Raw genomic sequence first — 25,561 nt, 5'->3', positions numbered from 1 at the left:
CTAAGACAAACGAAACCACGCGTCATCGTTTAGCTACGGAACCGCACGGGGCTCCTCACGGATTTCCTGTGTGAAACCTCTTGGGTCTCGCAAGTGAGCTGAGGGGCCATTTCTGTACTGAGCTTTGCATTTCCAGGGGGGCCCATTGCTTTTACCAGTTTCCTTTTACCAGTCCCTGTCCTGGGTGTGTGTGTGTGTGTGTGTGTGGCCCCCTCCCTCCACGGCTGTCCCACGAGACACCGTCTCCCATTGCTACCCTAGTGGTGGCTGCACCCCTCCGACGGGGCAGCCTGGACCAGCAGGTTGGGGGGTCCCAGGGCTCTGCATTTCTGCCATGTTCTCAGGGATGTTGACATTGACCCCCCCACCCCCACCCCCACCCCGGGGCCACGCTGGGAGTGGCCGCAGGAACCCCCGCACCCTCAGTGCCTCTGTGGGCCGGCGCTGCGCCTGTCATCGGCGCCACTTCACAGGTGAGGATTCAGAGTTGGCTTGCAGGACTCGGGATCAGCATAAGATGTTAAAGCCCGGCGGCCCGACCCCAGAGCCATGATCTGGCCCGCCCTGCCGTGCGGCTTCTCAGGGGCGGGCACTGAGCCCCCACCGTGCCAGCGTCCGATTCACAGCTCCGGAAGCGGTCCCATCCAGTTCCTGTGACGGCGGTCACCTGTCGTGGATGAGGGGCAGTGGGCTGCGGCACGTGGTGAGGACGCGGAAGTGAAGTCTTGTCTCTGCCTGGCCCAGCTGGGTGTTGCTGTGGCGAGCTGTGCACAGCAGAGTGCTCCCCGAGCCCGGAGGCCCTGGGCCCGTGCGACGGGCCAGCGTGGAGTGATTTTGGGGGTGTGCCGTGGGGCGAGGCGGGCGCAGGCTCGGTGCTCCTGCCTCCCCAGCCCTCTGAGTGGTTTTAGCACTTAGCCCTTCCTGTTCCCCTCCCAGCATTTTCTGCCGTGAGCTGGGTCCCGTACGGGCTGTGCCGAGGGGACGACCCGACTTGAGCTGGTTTTCCCTCGCAAGCGTTTCCTCGCGGAGAGCGCGGATCGTGTTTGGAGCCACGGGCATCTGGCGGTTAGCAAGATGCTTATTTCAAGGGCTCAGAGAGGGAAGTGAACTAGGAGGAGGAAGAGGGCGGCGGTGACATCATAGCCCCACTTTCGCATCTGGCCAGGCTGGCCCCTGCCTGCCGGGTCTCTCTCCCGTGGTCTGCAGGGGCACCAGCCCAGGTCGGAGCTGCGGCTGCCCCCCGGGGGTGCGTCTCTGTGCCCAGCCTGGCTCCCCGGGGACCCCAGAAGACTGCCCAGACTCCTGACCACTGACACTGGCCATGACCCGCTGTTCCTGGTTTGTGTGTTTACGTCACGGACAAATGACACTTCGGGTGACGTGGGAGATAAAAGTTGGATCAAAGGAAGCCTTGGCTGAGCGTCTGCTGTGTCTGGACGTTGTCTTAACACTGGAGCAAAGCAGGCCCAGGCCGTTCGGACGTGGCGGCACTTTGGCCAGCTTTCTGTTGCTACCATGAAGACGGTCCTTTGGCTCGGAGTCCTGGCGGGGGGTCACAGTCCAAAATGGGGGGGCCCATGGGTTTGGTCTCTGATGAGGGCCCTGGGTGGCAGTGGCAGAGCCTGGGGCAGGGGGATTTCCTGGCGCCCCAGGAGGCACACAGTGAGACTCCGGCTTTTATAACCAGCCTGCTTGGAGGCCACGCCCTCCAAGGCCGCACCCCACCAAGGGCCTGAAACCATCTCATGAGACCCCACTCCCAGACACAGTAGTGGATCAAGCCTCCACCCTCTTAGTACCATTGGCTTCTGACCTTGGGGCTCTACGTCTCGCATGAGCTGCAGAGCCAAATTCTGCTCTAACCCTGGCACCCAGGCTCAGCTTGTAAGGCTGAGTGGACAGGGGAGAGGCCGGGGACATGAGGGGACACCAAGGAGAGGCTGGGAACATGCAGAGCAGGGACGTCCCTCTGTCTCACTCCAACTCTGCAGGGGCTCCGGCTCTAGACCACGGCGAGCCGGGCCACAGGTGCCCCGGGACTCTGTCCCCAGACCACAATGAGCCAGGTCACAGGTGCCCCGGGACTGTGTCCCCCAGACCACGGCGAGCCGGGTCACAGGTGCCCCGGGACTCTGTCCTCAGACCACAGTGAGCCAGGCCACGGGTGCTCCCAGGGACTCTGTCCCCAGACCACAGCGAGCCGGGTCACAGGTGCCCCAGGACTGTGTCCCCCAGACCACAGTGAGCCAGGCCACGGGTGCTCCCAGGGACTCTGTCCCCAGACCACAGCGAGCTGGGTCACAGGTGCCCCAGGACTCTATCCCCCAGACCACAGTGAACCAGGCTACAGGTACGCCAGGAGGTTCTGTCCCCCAGACCACAGCAAGCCGGGCCACAGGTACGCCCAGAGGCTCTGTCCCCAGACCAAAGTGAGCCAGGCCACGCGTGCTCCCAGGGGCTCTGTCCCCAGACCACCGAGAGCCAGCCACAGGTGCTCCCCGGGGCTCTGTCCCCAAGAACACAGTGGGCTGGGCTACACAACCTGACTCCTCCCCAGGGAAGAGGGAAAGACCGCTCCTTTGTCACCTACAAACTCCAGGAGTCTGGATTAGATTCTTTAACGCTGAGGACCAGAGACCTCTCCCCACAGTCCGGTGTTCGCTGATGAGAGTAGTGAGTCACTGCTGCTGAGAGCACTTCCTGTCTGGAGAAACTTCCTGTGTGCCGAGGGAGCCCTACTTCCTGGCACCTTACACCCTGGCTAACCACCGCAGGGCTCTGCCACACGGCGGTTAGTTAAGGGCCTTTGCCGTTATATCAGGGCCATGGCTGACTGGTGTCTTTGTGTGTGTGTCTGTGTGTGTATCTGTGTGTGTATGTGTCTCTGTGTGTGTGTGTGTCTGTGTGTACATGTCTGTGTGTCTGTGTGTATGTCTCTGTGTGTGTATGTCTGTGTGTGTCTCTGTGAGTGTATCTCTATCTGTGTGTATGTGTGTGTCTGTGTCTGCGTGTGTCTGTGTGTGTGCATGTCTGTGTATGTCTGTGTGTCTGTGTGCATGCGTGTCTCTGTATGTGTCTCTGTGTGCATGTCTGTGTATGTCTCTGTGTGTGTCTGTGTGTGCTTGTCTCTGTGTGTATGTGTGTGTCTCTGTGTGTGCGTGTCTGTGTGTGCGTGTCTGTGTGTGCATGGCTGTGTGTGTATCTGTGTGTCTGTGTGTGCTTGTCTCTGTGTGTATGTGCATGTCTGTGTGTGCATGTGTGCATGCGTGTGTGGTCGGGGCTGCCCAGTGCCTCCTCCCCGGCCCTGCTGATGTCATTGTACTGGTGCAGATGCTGTCTGTCATATCCTTTACACAGGCCCTCATGGTTGGTGTCTGACGTGAAAATGGACCAGTACACCCACACACATGCTAAAATACGGGCAATAATAGAAGGGCAATGAAATGTTGAGTTCTCGTGGGCTGAAAGAGATGTAAAACTCCATTATTATTCCACAGATACCTGAGAAGCTGAAAGTGAGCTTCTAAATGTCATTCATTTGAAGTGGATTGATTGACAGTTATGGTTGGGTTCCCTGAATTATAGCGGAGGTCCCTGTGTAGATGCGCGCGTCACTGTTGGTCAGAAAAGTGGTCTAAAAGGTTTCCAGCCCCGGGTTCTCCTCTGGTTTCTGGTTCCATGTTTGGGCGGCTTTGTGTGGAAATGTGGAAGTCGCACTGCTGTGTCCATGCCGGGTGTCCCACCAGGCGAGGAATCTAGATAACTCTTAATCTATTTTTTTTGCTAAAGATTTATTTATTTTTTACTTGAAAGTCAGAGTTACACAGAGAGAGGAGAGGCAGAGAGAGAGAGAGGTCTTCCATCTGATGTTCACTCCCCAATTGGCTGCAACGGCTGGAGCTGCGCCGATCCAAAGCCAAGAGCCAGGATCCAGGAGCTTCTTCCAGGTCTCCGACGCAGGTGCAGGGGCCCAAGGACTTGGGCCATCTTGGCCATCTTGGCCATCTTCTACTGTCTTCCCAGGCCACAGCAGAGAGCTGGATCGGAAGAGGAGCAGCCGGGTTTAGATCCAGCGCCCATATGGGATGCCAGCGGTTCAGGCCAGGGCGTTAACCTGCTGAGCCACAGCGCTGGCCCCCTTAAGCTCTAATTAAGATGTCCTGGAAGTGTGAATTTCGTAACTGACTGAAGAAAGCCCATCCGAGTCAGGACACGGTGACAGAGAGCAGCAGCTGAGTGAGCGCCTCCACGGGGCGGTCTCAGAACTCTGTGTCCGCACCTCCCCGGAAGAGCTCGTCCTGGGACCGCATCTCCCGGGAAGAGCGCGTCCTAGGACCACAGCACTGCTTTCACTGCCCTGTGCCTCTTCCTGCCCCAGAGCTGTATCCTGGGCCAGGGCCTCCCTCCGGGGCTCCCCAGTTTGGTTCTCCGAAGACCCCGGGTTCCGGGGAGCCCCCTCCAGCTCCCAGGGCTGTGCCCGCCTGTCCCCCAAGTGTGCTCACCTGTCCTTCCCTCCGCCCTGTTCTTGCCGCCGCTGCAGTGCCTGCTCATTGTCTGACTCCTCAAACCCGCGGCTCTGGAGGCTGGGCCCGGGCCTTCCGCTGCTGGCTCTCGGCCCTGGGTGTCCCGGGGGCGGTAAGCAGTGCCTGCTTGCACCTGGGTGGTGCCTGGAAGTGGTGAGACGGCGGGAAAGGCCGTCAGGACACCGGGCTCATTCGGTCCATTGGGCTTCTGGTAACAGCCAGGGCGGTTTATTGAGAAGGCTCAGCCCCTGACCACCCATACGGTTGCTGGCTTATCTTGCATTTTTGAAACTGTGTTTGAGAGCTACAGTGACGCTGCAATGTGCTCTCAGCTCAGCGCTTCCTGGCCCCCCCTTTCGTCTTCCCTCTCGGTACAGAGTGTTTGGTGTGTTATCCGGAAGGTCCACGGCAGCCTTGGCCTTCAGATTGCTGGCTGAGACCAGCCCAGTGTCTCAGTCCATCCTCTCTCTGAACAGAACACCAGGCATGGGCGACGCGTAGAGAAGAGGTTGACTCGGCCGGGTCTGTGGGCTGGGACGGGCCGGCAGCACAGGCTGTGTCTGTCCAGGCTCCCTGGCTGCGTCCTCGCAGCCTGGGGTGGGGGAGAGAGAAGGGAGGGGAAAGGAGAGGGGTTGCGGCCGAGAGAAGGAAAGAAAGAGAGAGAGGAGAGGGACAGAGAGAGGCGGGGGGCAGGGGGAAGAGGGAGGCGTGGGAGGGAGCTTTAGTGTAATGAAAGCTTTATTGTCATAACAGTCAATAGAGCTCAAGTTGCCTGACAACCCATTTTCCCAGGGTCTAATCCAGTCCTGCCAGATCTAACTGCTCCCAGGAAGGCAGGGATCCCTTCTGAGGGCGGCGCCCCATGACCCGTGACCTCTTACTAGCACCCCACACACTTAAAGACCCAGTGGCATCAACATTGCCATCCTGCGCACCCGGCTTCCAGGACGGGACCAGTGCGCCAGGCAGAGCGCAGCTTGTTGCGCGATCGCATTATTTAATGATCGCTTTGCTGACTTCCTGCATCACACATCTCTTCCTTTTGCTTAAAAGAACCTTTTAAATCTCTAAAAATTTATTTGAGAGGGCGAGAGACAATGGGAAAAAAAAAGAGAGAGAAAGAGAGAGAGAGAGAGCTTTTCCGTTTACTGGTTCACTCCCAGATGCCCCAGTGGCTGCGGCCGAGCCTGGGCCACAGCAGGAGCTGGGAACTCCACCCAGACCTCCCACTGGGTGGCCTGGAGCCAGCAACATGGCGTCCCGGGCTCTGCAGTAGCAGGAGGCTGGACTGGAGCCACACAGGCCCCTGCGCCCCAGGGGGAGCCACACAGGCCCCCACACCGCAGGGGGAGCCACACAGACCCCCGCGCCCCAGCGCAGAGCGCGGGCATCTTAACTGCTGAGCTCAGCGCCTGCGCCCTGGAAGACACTTTGTGAACTTGATGCCTCTGTTTTCGCTTTGCACAGAACCCTCAGCCCCACTGGTGACCTGGGTTGAGTGACTTCCCGACGGTGTAACCTCAGCACTGCTTCACCCAGGCGGGCTGTGCCTCTCACGAGGAGGCAGCGTCCGAGCCCCAGTGCCCTCGTGAGGCCAGCAGGAGAGGACCCCTTCCCCCAGCCCCACCCTACTCAAGCGAGCGGTGCCCCCTGGCTCACAGACCACAGCAGTGCGTGTAAGGATGCGGCTGCTGCAGAAGACGCTGAGGGAATGCTTTGTACCTCGCAGCTTTCGGAGGTGGCCTTGCCGGTTGGAACGGCAGAATCCTGGCCACCTGGCCTGTGCTGAGCACTGTGTGAAGGCTGACAGCCTCGTGACCCCGGGGAGACGGAGGCGGAGACAGGCGGGGACTAGCCTGGGGCCTGACCCCCCCCCCCCCCCCCCCCGCAATGGTGGAGGCCGGACTCCGTCCCGGTGGTTTGCCTCTGAAACCCAAGCTGCTGACTGCTGGGGCCAGGAGCCCCGCTCCACGGGGTTGCAGTCCGTTTTCCCCAGGCACATTTTTTTTAAGTTTCATTTTATTTATTTGAAAGGAAAAATTACAGAGACAGCAAGGGAGAGAGAGAGAGAGAGAAAGAGAGAGATCTTCCACAGGAGGATTCATGCCCCAAATGGCTGCGATGACTGGGGCTGGGCCAGGCTGAAGCCAGGAGCTTATTTCGGGTCTCCCACGTGGGTGCAGGGGGCCATGGACCCGGGCCATCTTCCGCTGCTTTCCCAGGCCAGAGCAGAGAGCTGGATCGGAAGTGGCGCAGCCGGGACTCCAACTGGAGCTCATATTGGAAGAACAAGAGAATGAATGTTTGGATGAAAATGAGGAGACAGGAAACGCTGATGTATTATGTACGTCTGTAGTCCAACATTTTCTCTTTTTAAAGGGACAGTCAGCTGCACCAGCACCATTTATTACACAACCTACCTCTCTCACTGAATTCAGCTCCCATCTTTGTCACGTATTAAAATTATAAACACGGGGCCGGCGCCGCGGCTCACTAGGCTAATCCTCCACCTAGCGGCGCCGGCACCCCGGGTTCTAGTCCCGGTTGGGGCGCCGGATTCTGTCCCGGTTGCCCCTCTTCCAGGCCAGCTCTCTGCTGTGGCCCGGGAGTGCAGTGGAGGATGGCCCAAGTGCTTGGGCCCTGCACCCCATGGGAGACCAGGAAAAGCACCTGGCTCCTGGCTCCTGCCATCGGATCAGCACGGTGCGCCAGCCGCAGCTCGCCGGCTGCGGCGGCCATTGGAGGGTGAACCAACGGCAAAGGAAGACCTTTCTCTCTGTCTCTCTCTCTCACTGTCCACTCTGCCTGTTAAAAAAAAATTATAAACACGGAGCGGACATGTGGTGTGGGGGCTAAGCCAGTGCTTGGGATGGCCAGTTACTGGAGCCATCGCCGGCTCTCAGCCGGAAGCAGGGATTGGGAGAGTGGGCAGGACCCAGACCCAGGCACTCTGACATGGATGTGGGCGTCCTAAGTGATGTCTCAAAGGCCACCCCAACAGCGTGTTTGTATAGAGAGATTGCTACCAGGATCACCCAGTCGTATTTTTTAATGTTGTGATAAAATAAACATTTTTTGTAATTTAAACATTTAGATATGTCTTCCCCAATATACTTATCAGCTAGAAACATGGATCTAGATGAACACCTGTACATTCCTTTTATTTTAATTACAAACCGATCGCTGACACTGGTCAGCCCTACCTGAATTAATTCAGCAGGTTTTCTTGAGTGCACGGTGTGCGCCAAGCACTGCTCCAGGCACTTAGGGCGCTGCAAAGAGAAAAACAGATCCCTGATCTGGTGCGCCAGTCCTGGTTAGGGGCCGATGGCAGGAGCAGCCAACCAGCCGTGCGCGTGGTAAGCATCGTGGGTGGCGTGGAGCAGGTAACGGGGGTCCAGGCATGGCGTGGGCAGAGCCTGAGGGCAGATGCCACACTAAACAAGTCGTGTAGAACGCGCACAGGACGAGGTGTGGAGCGGAGAAGAGCGCTGGAGGACGCAGGAGTGCAGACGTTGAGTGGAGATGGGGCCCGTGGGTGGGGGGTGGGATCCGAAGCTCAGAGCCCTGGGAAGACTCGGCCATTCCAGCCGCGGAAGGGGCACCGGCAGCCGGTTCTCATCTGCGACTTCCGCTGGTCACCGCCTGACCAGTGACGGGTGACGTGTCTGTGACGGGTGAGGAGATCTGTGACGGGTGACGTGTCTGTGACGGGTGACGTGTCTGTGATGGGTGATGTGTCTGTGATGGGTGAGGAGATCTGTGACGGGTGACGTGTCTGTGACGGGTGACGTGTCTGTGATGGGTGATGTGTCTGTGATGGGTGAGGAGATCTGTGACGGGTGACGTGTCTGTGACGGGTGATGTGTCTGTGACGGGTGACATGTCTGTGACAGGTGATGTGTCTGTGATGGGTGATGTGTCTGTGATGGGTGAGGAGATCTGTGACGGGTGACGTGTCTGTGACGGGTGACGTGTCTGTGATGGGTGATGTGTCTGTGATGGGTGAGGAGATCTGTGACGGGTGACGTGTCTGTGATGGGTGATGTGTCTGTGATGGGTGAGGAGATCTGTGACGGGTGACGTGTCTGTGATGGGTGATGTGTCTGTGACGGGTGACGTGTCTGTGACGGGTGACGTGCCTGTGACGGGTGAAGAAGGTCTGAAACTGGATTTGTTTCATCACCAGCCTGCACTATTTAATAAAGCTTTGCCTTGACTGTTGCTAATAGTGGCAGCAGCCCCGCCGCTACAGTTTTAAACAAATGCAGGCGCCCTGCTAGCAGGCTGATGGACTTCTCATTAAAAGCCACTTCCAGGCCTGGGAGTCCATCACTGGGTACTCACAAGCCACTTGCTCACTTGTGACTAAAACCCATAGTAGGAGCCGCACACACACACAGAGACACATGCATAAACACACAGACACAAGCACGCACACACAGACACAAGCATGTACACACAGACACAAACACGCACACACACAGACACACACACAGACACAAGCACGCACACATACACACAGACTCTAGCATGCACACATGCATGCATGCACACACATGCACAGACACACATGTACACACACGCACACATGCATGCACACATGTACACACACGTGTACACACACACACACTTGGAAGCCTGGACATCCCTGGCCGGCCCCTGGACTGCGGCTCTGCTTCCTGTTTCTCACAGGCATCCAGACCAGGTGCGTGGGCCGCGTTGACTGCATTGTGCGATTGCATCTGCAACCGCCGTGGGTCTCAGTAGCGACGGGGACAAGCATTTGGGCTGCTTTCCTCGCGGGCAGAGGGCGGGGGGGGGACAATTGGTTGCTATAAATATAGCAGGTTGTTGTGCGGCCTCCTCCTGTTTGGAAGTGACCTCATCCATCCGACTGCTGGTGGTCAGCTGCTTCCCCCGCCGGGCCGGCCAGGGAATCCCCCTGGGGTGTTGTCCTGGCACAGCTCTCAGAATCACCGCCATGGGCTTCCCCGCTGCCCGTGAGATGTGATTGTCCAGGGTCTTCACCTTGAGCTGACCTTCCTCCCTGCGGGGACTCCTTATTTCTCGTGTGTGTGACTCTGTCCTGCGCTGGGCCATGTGCATGGAGGGGGACAGTCGGGACCCTCCTCCTCACTGCAGCGGTGCCGGGTCAGCTGTGCAGGGCCCCCCAACTCAGGCAAACACACACCTGGCACTGGGCATCCTGCCCCCCACTGTCCAGGCTTCTGCTCCCGCGTCGGCCCTGGTCAGACTGCCCGTGCCGAGAGCAAGGGCAGCCAGATTCCAAAGGCAGAACTAAAATAAGGAGACTATCGCATTCGCCACACTTAGTTGTGCACGTTTAGAGTGGTGCATGCATTGTTCAAGTTCACTTTACCATCTCTGTGTTTTCGTGTGGCTTCTCTAAAGCGAAAGGCTCTGCGTGCGGCTTTCCTCAGGTTGACGTGGCCGTGCTGGCCTGGCCTGGCCTGGGGTCTCTGCCTTCCCCCCTGTGGGGAGCAAACCGGACTAGACTGTTACTGGAATTAAGACTTATTCTATGCATCTGCTCTCCCACAATATGGCGCTGGGAGAGAAGTAAACAGCTTCCGCACAGCTGCCTCCAGTTCAACCAATTAACTGTAGGACTTGCTCCTGATTGGAGAGCAGCGTACTCGGCGTGTGGGCAGCCGAGTTGGGATTGGCAGAGAAGGACTATAAAGGAGGAGAGAGACGGCATGCACCAGGAACATCTATGGGGAACATCTAAGGGAACCCGTGCAGCCCCCGAAAGAGCCGGCCGGCGGTCTGCCGCTCCCCTGCGGAAGTGGGGAATGCGGCCAGGGGGAACTGCCCTTCCACGGAGGTGGAAGGGATAGTAGCCAACCCGGGAAGAACCAGCAGCAAACCCGGGGAGGGCCGAGCAGACGAAAGAACAGCGCAGGGTCCTGTGTTGCTCCTCCACGAAGAGGGGGAGCGACATAATGGTGCCGTGACTCGGATAGGAAACCTAGGACGGATATGAAACTTAGGAGGGAAGAAACGGGAAGAAGCAGGAAAATACTGGAGAGAGAGACTAGCAAAGAGCCTAGGTGCCGGAAGAAGCTATTGAAAGCCTAGGCATAGACTCGGATATGGATTGTGGGAAAGAAGTTAGGATTTGAAAGCGAAAGTGAAAGCTTTCGTAGACTCGGATGCGGACTATGGCGGGGAAGCTAGGAGACTGAAAGCGAAAGTGAAACCTAGAGGAGGCTTGGACTCGGATACGGACTGTGGGAAAGAAGTTAGGATTTAAAGTGAAAGCAAGAAGAAACTTAGACTCAGATACGGACTGCAGGTTGAAAGTGAAAGTGAAACCTATAAGAAACTTAGACTTGGATACGGACTGTGGGGAGAGGCCAGGAGAAATGAGGGAGGAATATTGTTGGAAGAAAACTTAGGGAAACACACCGGGTAGAGAAAAATGTTAGGGAGGATGAAGCCGCGAGTGCAGGCCAAGCCATCTTGGAATTCTTCAAGTCACCCTGGGGAGCAAGAGGCGAAGATCTGGAACCAGAGGCAGAGACGTGGGCCGCCAGAATTCGCCAGGTTAGTCCGGGGAACTTGGACTGAATGCCGGTGGTGGCGGAAACATTCGCGGAAGCCGCCGCGTGCAGAGAGAGCACGGGGCGTTGGCGCGAGGCCGTGGTGCGGGCGCGAAGTGCGTGGAGACCGCGGAGCGTGCGCGCAGAGCCGGGAACCCGCCGGCGGGGCGAGGCGCCGGGAAGCCGCGCAAAGCCGGGAAGCTGCGCAGATGAGAGAGGCGCGGGCTGAAGCGGCTCAGCCGGGAAGCCGCCGAAAAGCAGCCTCGGGGCGGGCGCAGCCGGGAAGCCGCGGGGATAAGAATGAGAGCGGGAAGCCGCAGGGATAAGAGAAACAGAAGTTTAGAAGTAAAGTGAGAAAAATAGGAATGCTGGAAGATAGAAGTAAAATGGGAGAAATAGGAATGCCCGGAGATAGAGAAATAGAGAAATAAAAAGGCCTCCCTACAACACTGCAATGTGAGAGCTTGGATTCGGTCTGCCTAATCAAGTGAGGCGATGAGCACCTGCGGGCAGCTAGCAGCTTATGCGCCGCAGGTCACCGAAGACAGGCACGAATTAACATCAGTAAGGCTTCCCCACAATACAACAATATTAAGCTTGGATTCGGTCTGCCTGATTTAAGGCGGTAAGCGCCAGCAAAGCTCGACCAGAGTATGAGCTGCAGGTCACCGAAGATAGGCACGAACCAACACTAATAAGTCTCCCCCACAATAAGGCAATGAGAAGGCTTGGATTCGGTTTGCCTGATAGGTTTTGTAAGTCCCCTGCAGGCAGAGCAGAGCATGCGCTGCAGGGCACCGAACACAGGCATGCATCAGCGCCTAAAAACCTCCTCACAATGGCGAAGAGAGGACCCGGATTCGGTTTTCCTGATTGATAGGACTTGTAAGAGCCTGTGGCAACTCTAGCAAGTAGAGTAGAGTGTGTGCCGCGGGACACCGAAGACAGGCGCGTATCAACGCCAAAAATAAAAAGAAAGGGGGATCTGTGGGGAGCAAACCGGACTAGACTGTTACTGGAATTAAGACTTATTCTATGCATCTGCTCTCCCACAATATGGCGCTGGGAGAGAAGTAAACAGCTTCCGCACAGCTGCCTCCAGTTCAACCAATTAACTGTAGGACTTGCTCCTGATTGGAGAGCAGCGTACTCGGCGTGTGGGCAGCCGAGTTGGGATTGGCAGAGAAGGACTATAAAGGAGGAGAGAGACGGCATGCACCAGGAACATCTATGGGGAACATCTAAGGGAACCCGTGCAGCCCCCGAAAGAGCCGGCCGGCGGTCTGCCGCTCCCCTGCGGAAGTGGGGAATGCGGCCAGGGGGAACTGCCCTTCCACGGAGGTGGAAGGGATAGTAGCCAACCCGGGAAGAACCAGCAGCAAACCCGGGGAGGGCCGAGCAGACGAAAGAACAGCGCAGGGTCCTGTGTTGCTCCTCCACGAAGAGGGGGAGCGACACCCCCTCCCCTATTAAAGCAGGGAGCTTGAAAACAAAGAGCGGATTACTCCCTGCAGCCCAGAGAAAGGTGTGTGCTCGTGCGTGCCACTGTGCACAAGCGTGTGTGTGTGTGTGTGCCTGTGTGTGTGTTGGGGGAAGGACACGGCCGAGCAGAGGAAGGGAGTGCGCCATGGGGCTGTGAGGTCTGAGTGCTGGACACTGGGATTGAAGTGAGGGGCAGGGCAGGCTGGGTGCACGCGAGGCCCCGTCAGGCACTGCTTCTCCCTGGGGAGTCCCGGGACTGCTCACTCACGCGTTCACAGGGTGCACAAGTCCAGTCCCAGCGCTGCAGCTCAGAGGCGGCTGGGGGCTCTGAGAACGAGCGCTGCTCGGCCAACAGGGACCAGCAGGAACCGCTCTCCCCGCCAGCAGCCCTGAGCAGACCGGGGCGATGGGTTCTTCGGCAGCGTTTCATGGAGCAGGAATTTCCGGCGGGGGGGAGCCCTTGACAGCCTCACGGTTTCCGCTCAGCGCCTGAACTGGCCCAGTGCTTTTGTTAAATGCCCCCGGACATTAGGCAGGGCCACATTTGCAGAGGACAAAGGGGGCATTTCAGAGACGGAGCTCATGGAACGGAGTTGATGATGTCATGTTTTCTGAGCGCCAGTTCTCATAATCTTGTCATCGGCCATAAACTGGCAGACTTGAATGTTTCCACTATTTCATGAGCTGAAATAATCAGCCACGGGGCCAGAGGTGAGTGAGAGGGGCCGGGAGGAGCCACGCAGGGGTGGCCCCGGACGCAGAGACACAGCCCAGGAGGCCACAGGCCTTGTCGGTGGGATGCAGCCACACCCGTGGCGGTGTGCACCTGTGATGTCCCCACGCCGTGTGGGTGTTCGGGCCTGGCAGGGCGTTTGCGACAGGCCCTCTGCTCTGCTGCTGGCACTCCTGCATTCGGGGGCGGCGGCAGGGTCTCGCAGGAGGAGGAGCCGCCGTGGCGGGGGGAGGGCTGGTGCTCTGGGGAGACCCCACCTGCTGACTTGGCTTCTCTGTGGACACCTCGACACGGCCACGTCATGCTGTGGGGCTGTGACCCAGCAGCTGCGGTGCCCGCCGTGGGGGCCAGTGCCACCCAGGGCGGTGAGCGCCGGCCCCGGCTTCCTCAGGGTGGTGACGCGTGGTGTCTCCTCAGCCAGACCCGCGAGGCAGAGCCCTCCGTAACTCCCTGTGCTGCTGTGGCTGAACACTTCCTGTCGCCTCATCGGGATGCCATGGCTGTGTTACGATCAGTTCCCTTGCGGTTAAATTCTCCCCTGACCTCTTCCGCAATGCGTCTAAGCCATCGCTGTTCCTTTAGCGGCTGCCTGATGCCTGTCCAGGGGTCGCTTGTTGTCAGCCACGCCCGTGCACTTTGCCGACAGCATGGGGCCGCCCGGTGAAATCCCATAGTGCTTCCAGCTGTCCCCCGGGAGAGACACAGTCACTTTCCCTTGGGCTTGAAGCAGTGGTACAGAGTTGGGGAGCACAGCGGGGTCTCAGCTGACCCCGACACCCGGAAGCACTCCTCTGGCAGCCCCTCGCTCCTTGTAATCGCCCAGGAATGCGGCTGCCTTGTTCCCGTCCTAATACAAGCTCTGTTCCCCCGGGCACAGGGACTGCTCTGCCCACGGCCCCGCGCCTGGCAGGGGCCAGGGACTCCGCCACGGGCGTCCTCAGCATCCCCAAGCCGCAGGCGGGGTCCAGCAGTCTGTGGCTGTCCCCCGGCTTCTCAGGAAGGGAGGGGGCTCGGGGCAGTTTAGTTTCTGAGGCTTTTGGGAAAAGGTCACAGGTGAGCAAGCGGACGCGTTACCCGAGACTGAAGGGCTGCCGCAGGGGCAGGGTCTGGGTGAGGCTCTGTCCCCTGGGAGCTGAGCCGTGAGGACTGGACATCCGTCTCCCGCCTGTGAGTTCCCTCCTGGTTGGCGGCTGACCCGTGCCCTCGGGCGGTGACAGATTCTCCTGGGAACGATCACAGCCGGGTTACTTGTCTTGGAGACGACACCACCGGGAAGTCCCCCGGTAAGCTCAGAGTACCTGTGCTAATCCTTGGTGACGGTGACCGCGGAGGGTCACCCCCGCTCTCGGGGTGTCGGCTGCGATGGGGAGTGGGGCAGTCAGTGCGCGGGTGGGTCCCTGGTGTGCACCTGACCGGGACGGTTCACTGCCCGCCTTCCCTTGCATTAAGTGCGCTCGGGTGCGGGTGAGACCCGTGTTCCGAGTGCTCACGAGAGGTTTCTCCACCACGTCAGGAAGGACTCCCCGGATACTTCTGGTGTGACAGTGACAGATTAGACCAGGGCGCATTTGTAAGCAGGAATTTTATTCTAAGAGAAAATGTCATCGACACGGAAGGCTCGGTCTGAGGCCAGAGCAGCGTCTTCCCTGGATTCAGACTCGCCGTACATCGTGTCCGGGGCCGGTGGCGAATTTCTGCCTTCAGGAGTCAGCCTGCCGCTCCCCACGGTGTGACCCTGTTTCTGCCATCTGAGCCGGACAGGTCACCCCAGCACAGGCATCGCCACAGCCGCCCCCAGAGCATCATATGGTGGGCACTTTTCAAATTCCCGTTTCAAACAGGAAGCCGCCTCTTCCGCTGGTTTTGCTTGGGTTTCGGGTGTAATTTGCCTCCTGCTTAGGTCCCGGCAGCAGCCAGCAGGAAGCGGCAGCCCCACAATGTTCTCGGTGCGGGCAGCGAGTCCTGTGCCCGCCGTCCCCCAGCAGGAAGCCAAGCAGAGTGGTCCCAGGCACCTAGAGGGGTGGATTAGCCCTCCCAGGCCCCGGGGAGCCTGCGACCAGAAAGATACAAAGGACTTCACCCTCTCTCCTTCATGGAAGGTTCCGGAGCATGGATCAGTTTTGGGTTTTAAGGCATTGGAAAAAAGCTTCAAGGAAACAGACATTTATGCTGGAGAAAAACAAAGACCGTCACGTACAAGGGAGAGCCCGCCCACCCGGATTCCAGGGTCCAGAAAACGAGAACGTGACCGAGCAGGTTCCGTCTCCGACGCCTGCTCAGTGAGGAGGGAGGGCGCCCGGCTGTGTGCCATCGGGTCCTCCTGAGCCTGCCCCCAGCGTTGTCTCCTTGGCCACATACTTTTTGGATGAAGCTTCATCGAAGTCCTATTTTTAAGCATCGCTCTAAGTCCAAGGGTTCCTTTGTGGACGGAGGGGCCGTCTCACAGCCGATACCGAGGCAGTGAGGTCACCAAGACCCTGGGCCTTCGGGAGTCGTGGCTTCTGCCGCCTCCCTGCTCCCGTGTGGCTGTGGATGTGGTCACTGAGCCACCTGCCACTGGTCACCTGGAGAGCTGCCCATATGGACTCTGGGCCCCACGGCCGCTCCACGGGTCTCTGGGCCAAGGTCAGGAATGAAAGTGTTAGCAAGCACCATGGTGGCTCCAGGGCTGGTAGAGGGTGGTTTCCAGTGTGCCCTGGGCCTGGGAGCCGGCAGGAAATGCAGGTTCCTGGCCCCACCTCACACCTGCTGGCCCTGAAGGCTTGGGATGGGCCCGGCATCGGGGCCTCTGACACTCGCTCAGGCCAGGGAAGTGAGGGGTAGGGCTTGGGGGTTCCCCCAGCCGCCCCGCACACCCTCAGGGAGGGCCCGGTGAGACAGCAGGTGCCTCTGCAGCACCTGGCTCCTGTCTGTAGCTGTAAATTTAGATTAGAAGGGGTTTTGATGGGAGATTTGAAAAATGCGTGTTAAGATGCGTGGTGCTGAGCTGCAGCCTCAGGTGTGGAGCGAATCTCAGAACCCGCCTGCCGCCTCCCTGCCCTCGCGCCCCTGCCCTCACCTGCTGTGCGCTCTCTGTGCAGCAAAGCCCCAGGCCTTGGCGGTGCCTTCTTCAAGCTCGCTATCTCTGTTCTTGCAGTTTCTCAGCCGTCTTTCTGGGCATGTAGGAACTGGATTCCTTTCCTGTGTGTGTGTGTGTACCGGATTTATTTGTCTGAAAGGCAGAGTAACAAAGAGGGAGAGACCTTGAGAGGGGGCCAAGGGGAAGAGAAAGAGATCTTCCATCACCATTCAGTTCATACTTGAATGACCGCAACAGCCAGAACTGTGAAACCAAAACCAGAAGCCAGGAACTCCATCCTGGTCTCTGATGGGGGTGGCAGGGGCCCAAGCACTCGGGCATCTTCCATCACCTTCCCAGGTGCATTAACAGGAAGCTGGATCGGAAGTGGAGCCGCCAGGACTCGAGCCTGCACCCGGATGTGGGATGTAGCATCCCAAGTGGCGCTCAACCCACTGCACCACAATGCCGGCCTCTCGTTTGTCAGCATCGTTTTGGACCCAGATTCTCCCATCACCCAGACCAGGAGGAGCTTGAACTTAAAAGCTGCATTTTTCCCAGCATTGAGTCCTAATGGTCTCACTTGGTACCAGTTATATTGAACGTAAATAAAGTTCAGTAGCTGATACCCTTCTCCAAGAAACTGAACATGTTTAGGGGCAGGGCTGGTGCTGTGGCATGCTGGGCTAAGCTCCACCCTCAATGCTGGCATCCCATACAGTTCATGTCCCGGCCACTCCACTTCTGATCCAGCTCTCTGCTGTGGCCTGGGAAAGCAGTAGCAGGTGGCTCAAGTCCTTGGGCCCCTGCACCCACGTGGGAGACCCAGAAGAAGCTCCTGGCTCCTGGCTCCTGGCTCCTGGCTTAGGATCGGCCCAGCTCTGGCCGTTGTGGCCACTTGGGAGGGAACAAGCAGTTGGAAGACCTTTATCTCTCTCTCTCTCCCTCTCTCTGTCTGTAACTCTACCTCTCAAAGAAATAAATAAAATCTTAGGAACTGTTCTGGGGGCAGTGTTCCGGAGATTCCCCTCCATGGTGTGGAGCCCCGGCCCTTGGACCTGCACCTCCGGTTACGCTGTCTTGGGCCCGTGCGCATCAGTCACACCGGGCGAGGAGAGGGCACCGAGCCGGAGCTCTCACCAGCAGCCCATCCACCTCTCCGGGGTGGCCGCGCACAGAATGAGGTCGGCCGCCTCCCCTTGTCCTGGCCGTCACCGCTTCCTCTTCTCGGCTCACGGACAAGCGTTTGTTGGCGAGTCAGGGCTCCGAGGCCCCGCTGCTGGCGGAAGGCGGCGTACAGCTTTTCTCCCCGCGGTCTCCGTCAGACATCTCCCTCCATCTGCGGGGAGGGGCCCCGTGCTCCTGTCCACGTGGTCGTGAGAGCCGCCCCCGTGCAGCCCCCCTGAGCCCTGCATCCCTCGTGGGGCAGGTGCTCCTCTTCTCTTCCTGTGAATTCCAAGTTGACAAAATGGAATTCGGGGCCTCGGGTAATTTTACCAGCCTCTCGGTACCCGGGGCTATCTCCCACAACGGCTGTCATTTGTGAAAATAAATAAATAAACAGAAATAGAAAGGACTGGCTGCTTTGCCCAGTGGTTAGGACGCCAGCATTCGGTAGCCGGTTGCCTGGGCTCAAGTCCCAGTCCTTTCTCCAGCCTCCTGCTAACGGGCGGCCTGGGAGGCAGCAGGGACGGCTCAAGTGACCAGATCTCTGCCGCCCATGTGGGAGACCTGGATGGAGCTCTCTCGCCTCCTGGCTTTGGCCTGGGCCAGCCCCGGGCAGTGGGAGCACTGGAGGAGTGAGTCGGTGGACGGGAGTGTTAGCGCTCTCTCATCTCTCAAATAGCAATAATAAATGAGTAATAAATGAGGAGCTGTCACTGGTGACGGGCAGGAAGTGTCTGACAGGTGAGCCGGGCAGAAGTGTGTCCTCACGTGGAAATCTCCACACTCATCACTCTTCAGTGGCATGGGCAGCAGTCCCCGGGACTGGGGGCTGGGTGAGCCTTCCTCTGTGACCCAGCTCTGCAGTTACGTGATTCAGGTGTCTTTCAAGATAACTGGAGAACTACACCGACAGACACGCGTGTGCCCGTGGGGTGCGTGTAACAGCCGTGATACTTGAGTGGGAACGCCGGAGCGCGTCAGCTCCAGCCTCGTGGCTGTGATGTGGCCTGCAGTGTCCGAGCAGCTCCTCGGGAGAACTGGGTAGGAGTGAGCGGAACGTCTCTGTGCTATTTCCTGTAACTGCACGTGGATTTAAATAATCTCTATTAGGGGCCGGCGCTATGGGGTAGTGGATAAAGCTGCAGCCTGCAGTGCTGGCATCCCATGTGGGCGCCGGTTCCAGTCCCGGCTGCTCCTCTTCCAATCCAGCTCTTTGCTGTGGCCTGGGAAAGCAGTAGAAGACGGTCCAAGTCCTTGGGCTCCTGCACTTGCGTGGGAGACCTGGAAGAAGCTCCTGGCTCTTGGCTTCAGATCACCACAGCTCTGGCCATTGAGGCCATCTGGGGAGTGAACCAGCAGATGGAGGCTTCTCTCTCTCTCTCTCTCTCTCTCTGTCTCTGCCTCTCTGTAACTCTGCCTTTTGAATAAATAAATATCTTTTAAAAATAAAAATACTCTCTAATAAAAAGTTCGAAAAAATGAAGGCAGGGGTGGGCATTTGGCCAAACACTTAAGGTCCCTGTGTCCCTGTCAGAGTGCCTGGGTTCAATACCCAGCACCCAGCACTAACTCTCCACTCCAGCTGCCTGCTAACGCCCGCCCTGGGAGTCAGTGGTGAGGGTTCAAGCAACTGGGTTCCTGCCACCCACCTGGGAGACCTGGATGGAGTTCCTGGCTCCTGGCTTCCAGCCATTGCAGGCATTTGGGAGTGATCCCCCTCCTCTCCCTCTCTCTCTCTCTGCCTCTCAAATACAAACATACATACATGCACATCTAGAAAGCAAGAGGACTGTGGGAGGAGGGGACCTGACTTGAGCCCTCCTGACCAGCACAAGCTGCCCCGCCTCCCACAAGCTGGGTCTCCTCGGCCCCTGGTGGCGGCAGCAGGAGGGCAGCATTGTGCGCCTCTCCCAGTCATTGTCCTGTGGGACCGACGCAGACATGCCTGGGAATCAGCTCAAGCTGTGCCGCTCGGGCCGCCCCACCGAGTGACCACCCAGACAGACCGGAGAAGCTTCCATTCCCCCCCGGAGCCTCTGTCTGACTCCTGGCAGCTGGGGACTGGGAGAGAGGATTGCTGTGGATTCCTGGACGTGTCCCAGCACCAGAGGCCTCCACGCGGCTCCCACGAGGCCTCTGGCTGCCCGGGCTCTGCCTGTGCCTGGCCCCGCTCTGGTGCTGGCTAGAAACACGGAAGGCAAGCACACCACGTTTCCTTTCCTTCCCTTCAAGGTCAAGAGCAAGCGTACGAGTTGGGAGAGGCTTAGATCCGGCAGCATTTTATGAAGACGGTAAGAATGGTATCAGCAGTGTAATGTGAGTGTATTAAAAAGGGGCTAGCGTAAGACACAGCGAAGCAGTCTTTCTCCTTTACTTAATTCGCCCGAGTCTGACAGTACCGGATTAGTTTCCGTTCTAGGGCCCGCGTTGAAGGAAGGATTGACAAACGACATCGGAGCACAAAGCTAGGCCGTTTCAAAGAACCCGGGAAGTCCGGCGGTGACTGCTGTGTCCCAGCATCCCCCAGGGGCAGAGGAGTCGGCCTGGCTGGTTTGCGCCGAGAGGCGGACGTGGAGTTAATGAGAGACAGTTCATGGAAACAGATTCTGGCTCAGTAGAAGGAAAGTTTTTCAAGTTATTAGAGCAGTTTAGTGATGGAAAGAACTGCTTCACTCAGCTGGGAGCTCCCGCCACTGGAAGTGTGCCAGCAGGGCCGAGAGGATTCGAGAGGATCCCGGCACCGAGCGGGAGCCTGGGGTGGCTGACCTTGAAGGCCACTCCCGCACCAGGCTTCAGGAAGTGCGAATGCCAAGGCGGACGCCGGCCAGCTGTGTGGCCTTTGGCTAAGCAGTTAACCGTTTCTTGCTGCGGGTTCCTCATCCATAAAATGAGGGGGTTGCGCCGGGTGAGGTTGGAGCGCCGTGCCCGCAGGGCTGGCTCCTGGGGCAGCCTGCTCCCCACGGTGTGCTGGAGAGGGGGTGTGGGCCGACACCTGCACCCTGCAGAGCAAAGCCCGAAACCCTGCTTGCTCCCGGGCCCAGTGTGCGGCTGGCAGGGGTCAGGGCGATTGCCACCCTGGGGTCTGGGCCCAGGAGGTCTGCGGCAGGAGGCTGGTGGAGTGGCCGAGGTCTGCCTCTCTCGGACTCCTGTGCGTTTTCTCCGAGTCCAGCAGCCTCGGCACACGGCTCAGAGGAGACGCAGAGCCGTGAGGTTCTGGCGCTTACAGGGCAAACGTGTGCCCTCTGTTTGCTCAGTGACCTGGCAGGAGCTGCTGGACTCTTTCAATCCCCAGGACAAATATCCCTGAAGCAAGGCCCTCGTGGCAGATCTGATCCGAGAGCTTTACCGAAGTTATTCTGCTAAGTCTCGTATCAGCTGAACCCTGATGAAAACCTGGCGGGTTGGATCCTTTGCCCTGTGGAGAGGCAGCCCCGAAGTCTGGGCTGGACGTGGGTTCGGGGAGAGCCGCTGTCCCCGGCGATCGCAGACCCCTCTGTGGGGACCGAAGCATTCCCCTCCGCCTGCGAGAAAGGCCCACTCCACTGCCTTCACTCGCTCTCCTTCCCGTCCTCCTTCGACTTCTCTCCGACGCCTGCAGCGCTGTCTCCAACTCCCATTTCTTCTGGTATTTTTGCAAAAAAAAACTCTAAAAATGGGAGCGCAGAGGCCACGGCCGTGGCCCTGTTTGCTCTGAGATAGGTGCGGAAGGGAACAGCAAGGCTTCAGACACCTCCCCCGGTCCCTGGGGGCAGCCCGGGAAGGCAGAGGGCAAACGTGTGTTCTCCGGGCCATGAGCTCACTCCTGGGCTGGCCGCTCCGCCCACGCTCACCGCGTGCAAGTGCAGTGCCACGTTTTCCGCCGCCTCTCTGTTCCCTTGGGCTGGGAATGAAAACAGCTGTTCAGAACGAGAGCACATGAGTCAGGCTGGATCCCAGGGCGGTCATCCATCGAGGCTGGAGCGGCCCCGCCCAGTGTCCTGAACCCGAGCCCCCTCCCCCCGTGGGGAGGACACCGCCAGCGGTGTGTCGTCAGTGTCATAGCACGGCCTTCGTCTGTTTCCCAGACCTCAAGGACTAAACACCAAAACACTTGCCAGGCCAAGTTAAAAAGGAAAAAAAAAAGGCAAGGAGGAAAACACTCATTTGAAAGCTTGCTTCTCGGGACGCCCTTTGCCGGCTCCGATCCGCCCTTTGCCAGCTCCGATCTCAGCGCTGCGGTTTGCGGGTGGATCTGCTGGGCTGGCTGCTGTCCTCGCTGAAGGATTTCACCAGAGCTCCTGCAGAGCTGTGCCCTGGGCTGTTGCAGGCTCTCGAGGCTTGTGATGGCAGAGCTGGTCTCCGAAGGCCAGCCGTGGGTGTCGGGGGGTCGTCACCCTCCCTCTGTGGCTCTGTAATCCCACTGCCCCGGGCTCTGGTGGCATCTGACCAGTCTCATTGCCCTAGAAATGCAGGCCAGTGCTGCTGGCCGGGGGGCCTGTGTGCCCTAGAGGGAGAGAGGAGGGAAGGCAGCCCCTCTGCACACTGTATTTCCCTAAGTCGCACAGTCTTTCTTTTTTCCTGATGCGTATGTATTTATGTTGACTTGGCAGAGTGATAGAGAGAGAGGTGGAGCTTCCACCCACTGGCTCTTTCCTCAAATGCTCACAACAGCCAGGGCTGGGCCAGGCCATAGCCAGCAGCCTGGAACTCCATCTGGTTCTCCCCCGTGGCTGGCAGGGACCCTAGTCCTTGAGACGCCATCTGTCGCCTGCCAGGGTGGCAGCAGAGGCAAGACTTGAACCCAGGCGCTCCCAAACATGGAATCCAAGTGTCTCAAGTGATGGCTGAATCCGCTGCTCCACGGCCCGTGCCAGACGGGATGTCCTTGTTGTGCGACTGGAGCGTGTCTGAAGTCCGTCTCCCAGCTGCGGTTTCTGGGACTCTGGTACCACCGTGTCCTCCAAGGCCTAGTTTTGTATGATGGAAATGCGACACCTGTGTTCCCCGGGGTGCTCTGTGGAATTCTGGGAAGGCCATTAAGCCTCGGCTTCCTTCATCACACCCACGAGTCTACCATTAGGCAGTCATCTTTTGTGGTAATAGGTCACTGCTCAGATAGAACGCCGCCTAAAATCTATGTTGGGAAGGGCAAACCCACAGAGCCAGCACACAAGGCAGTGCAGCGTGGTGGTTAGATGCTCACTCTGGTGTCAGCTTGCCCAGGCTCATACCCTGCCTCTCCTACTGCCTAGTTACGGGACCTCAGTCTTCTCATCTGGAAAATGGGGTCAGCAGTACTGTCCTTGGGGGGGGGTTGGTTGTCGGGGCTGTGAGAGGCCAAGTGCTCAGGTGGATGGGACAGCATCCACCTTTGTGTTGCTTGCAGTCTCTATTTGCATAAATTAGCATATTGCGGTGATGTCCCAGAGAAGTTGGTTTTGTCCAGGAAACTGAGGGCATCTCAGCCACTCTGAGGGGATGGCAGCATCAAGCTGTGGCCCCGAGTTTTGTCCTCCACGTGTTTTCACGACGGTGGCCTTTATCCGTCACTTCTAGGACGGGACTCCCTCGTGGGGCTGGAGTGGGTGACGGAGCCCTGGGCTCACGTGTCTGGGAAAGCCTTTTTCTCTCCTGAAGTCTAGCTTCGTTGGGTGTGGGATGCTTGGTTGCTTTGTTTTCTTGCAGGACTCTCCGGGTCTGAAGGTTTCTGCAGGGAGGTCTGCTGTTGGTGTAACGAGGGCTCCGTGGACCCGATGCCCTCCTCCGAGAATTCTCCCCTTGCCTTGTGCTTTCCACGGTTCGACTGTCATCTGCCTCGGGTCTTTTTCTGGTTCATCTGCTGGGAGTCCTGTGACCTTCCCGGTCTGGATGCCCATATTTCCCCCACAATTTGAAAAGTTTCCCCCATTTATTTCACTGAATGAGTTTTCTGTGCCTTTTCCCTTCTCTTCTGCGTGGTGCCGAAGTGCGCTGGCCGACTGCTGTCCCAAATTCTCGTAGACTTTTCTCATTCTCTTAATTTTTTTCTTTTTAAAAAATTATTTCATTGAATCATTTCAGATCTCGTTTCAGCTCAGAAAGTCTTTCTTCTGCTTAATCTGTTATGCTGAGGCTCTTGAATGTATTTTTGATTTCAGTTTCTGAGTTCTTTAGCTCTAAGATTTCTGTTCCCTTTTGTATTTTACCTCTTTTGAATTTTCGTGCACATTATGAATTATCTTCCTGATTTTGTGAGTGGCCCGCCTGTATTCTCTTGTATCTCACTAAGTTTTCTTAAAATAATGATTTTTAGATTCTTTGCCGGGCAGGAGGTGATTTCCTTTTCTCTGTGATCCGCTGCTGGGGCCGTTGTCTCTTTGGAAGCGTCCCACCACCTCGGTTTCCCACGCTCCTTGCGTCTCTGTGTTCTTTCCTGGGGATCTGGCAGATTCGTTGTGTACCGATTTTATGGGGTGGCTTTTGAAGTGAGACAAAACAAAGAAGCAAGAGTACTTCCTCTGGCAGTGCGTCCTGGGGTGTCGGCTGTGTGATGCCTGGGTGTGGTTTCCTGGTGTGAGCTCTGTGTGGCTCCTTAATGTGATCGGCACTGCCATGTCTGCGGGTGTGGTGGTGGCGAGGGAGCAGGCGATGTGGGATTGCACTGCCGGCTGGGGCGCAGCCCTCTCGGGCGGCCCAGGTTCACCGCAGCTCTGGTACCTCTGCAGGCATCGGGCGTACAGCAGTTTCTGTGGGGTGTGTGTGGGTGGGACCACTCTGGTGCAGGTGAGGTGCAGCCGGCATGCCCAGGGGGACGAGGTGCCTGTCGGTTTGCAAGGGCCACGTGGGGGTGAGGCTGCTGTGACGGCCCAGGTGAGAACGGTGCTGTCTGAGTGCCGCGTTGTGACTCACAGGGCCTCTGGGTGCTGCCCTGCTCGGAACGGGCTCCCTGGTTGCTTCCGCAGGCTGAGGTTGGGTGCAAATGAACCTTGGCTGCAGCACTTGCTTGACTTTCTGTGTGTCTGGATTCCACGCCTGGTGGTGCTCGGGCAATGCTGCTCTCTGCACCGCGGCGCCGGGACAACCACAGCACGTGAAACGGAGCATTTTGCTCTGCTGAGCGCCCCTCCTCTTTCCCTTAGACCTCACGAAGCAGACGACATTTGAAGCCCAAGCCTTCCTGGCAGCCGTGCAGTTCTTCCACCAGGAGAAGGGCCACTACGGCTCGCGGGAGATGATCACCGGGGACGAAGTGCAGGTGACACGGGCTTCGCGGGCGGGGGGAGGTCAGGGTCGTTATAGTGAGTGATCAAGCAGAAAACCCCACACGTGGGGGTGGGATAGGCGGGCCCAGGGGCTGCTGCTGTCATGTCTGGAGGCACTGGGTCACTGGGACCAGCTGGCCGGGCACCCACAAGGCAGCAGACCCTGCAACCACAGTGCAAAGGGTCGCAGTTCCTCTTTCAAGCGGCCTCCTGCTGCCAACCAGCAGGGGGCGCCAGCAGCGCGTGGCTGTGCAGTCAGCAGCTCCGACCTAAATCTTGCCAAGTTATTTCTCTTCTTTTAGTTTCAAATTACCCCTCTGAAAAAAATAATAATAAGGTTTACCTTGCAGGGTTGTGAGACTTGGAGAAGGACTTGGCACCTAGCTGTCTTTATCTGTTGGGGGATCATAAGGGGCGTAATGAGCAGTACGCGTGTAAAAAGCCTTAGGTGGGTTCTGCAGGCTTCTTCGCCTTTTCTGGTTTTCCGCCCTGTGTGGTCGTTTGCTGCTCCACCTGCCGGCCGAGGCCTAAGCCCGTGGTGCGCCTGGCCCAGCGCCGTGCAGTGGCTGCCCTGATGCGACCCAGCCCCCAGGATGACGCCACTCTCGCGGCTGGTTCTGCCAGGCAAAGGAAGCACCGAGGATGTAGTTTGTGCCATGGACCAAGCAGAAGCCCCAGAAGGGGACGGAGCGGCCGGCACTGCTGGCCGCTGCGGGAGCCAGCGTGGTTGATAGAAATGTAGCAGATAGACCAGCGTGAGAACGCTCTCGCACGCCACGTTCTCGCACGCCACGTTGGGCTGTTCGAGT

The 25,561-nt window shown here is 58.2% G+C and overlaps 1 protein-coding gene and 2 long non-coding RNA genes across 3 annotated transcripts in view; 1 reads left to right on the top strand and 2 right to left on the bottom strand.

Annotated features, from left to right (window-relative positions):
- Positions 1-25,561, top strand: part of NIBAN1 (niban apoptosis regulator 1) — a 111,630-nt gene that overhangs the window by 66,533 nt on the left and 19,536 nt on the right. The window contains exon 6 of the mRNA XM_008249920.5: positions 24,630-24,745. Coding sequence (XP_008248142.3) covers positions 24,630-24,745 — 116 coding nt within the window. The remainder of the gene's footprint in view (positions 1-24,629; positions 24,746-25,561) is intronic.
- Positions 3,775-5,167, bottom strand: LOC149122462 (uncharacterized). The gene is made up of 2 exons (XR_016219452.1): positions 4,503-5,167; positions 3,775-4,037 (listed from the first exon to the last, which is right to left on the bottom strand). It is a non-coding gene; the product is annotated as an uncharacterized LOC149122462 (long non-coding RNA).
- Positions 6,525-10,047, bottom strand: LOC149122461 (uncharacterized). Its single transcript, XR_016219453.1, has 3 exons — positions 9,907-10,047; positions 7,727-7,795; positions 6,525-6,797 (listed from the first exon to the last, which is right to left on the bottom strand). It is a non-coding gene; the product is annotated as an uncharacterized LOC149122461 (long non-coding RNA).

Source organism: Oryctolagus cuniculus, chromosome 13, assembly GCF_051225735.1.
Source record: "Oryctolagus cuniculus isolate XC-2025 breed Fujian yellow rabbit chromosome 13, ASM5122573v1, whole genome shotgun sequence".
NCBI lineage: Eukaryota > Metazoa > Chordata > Mammalia > Lagomorpha > Leporidae > Oryctolagus > Oryctolagus cuniculus.
The sequence above is the reverse complement of the archived record's forward strand: the minus strand, read 5'-3'. Positions and strand labels throughout refer to the sequence as shown.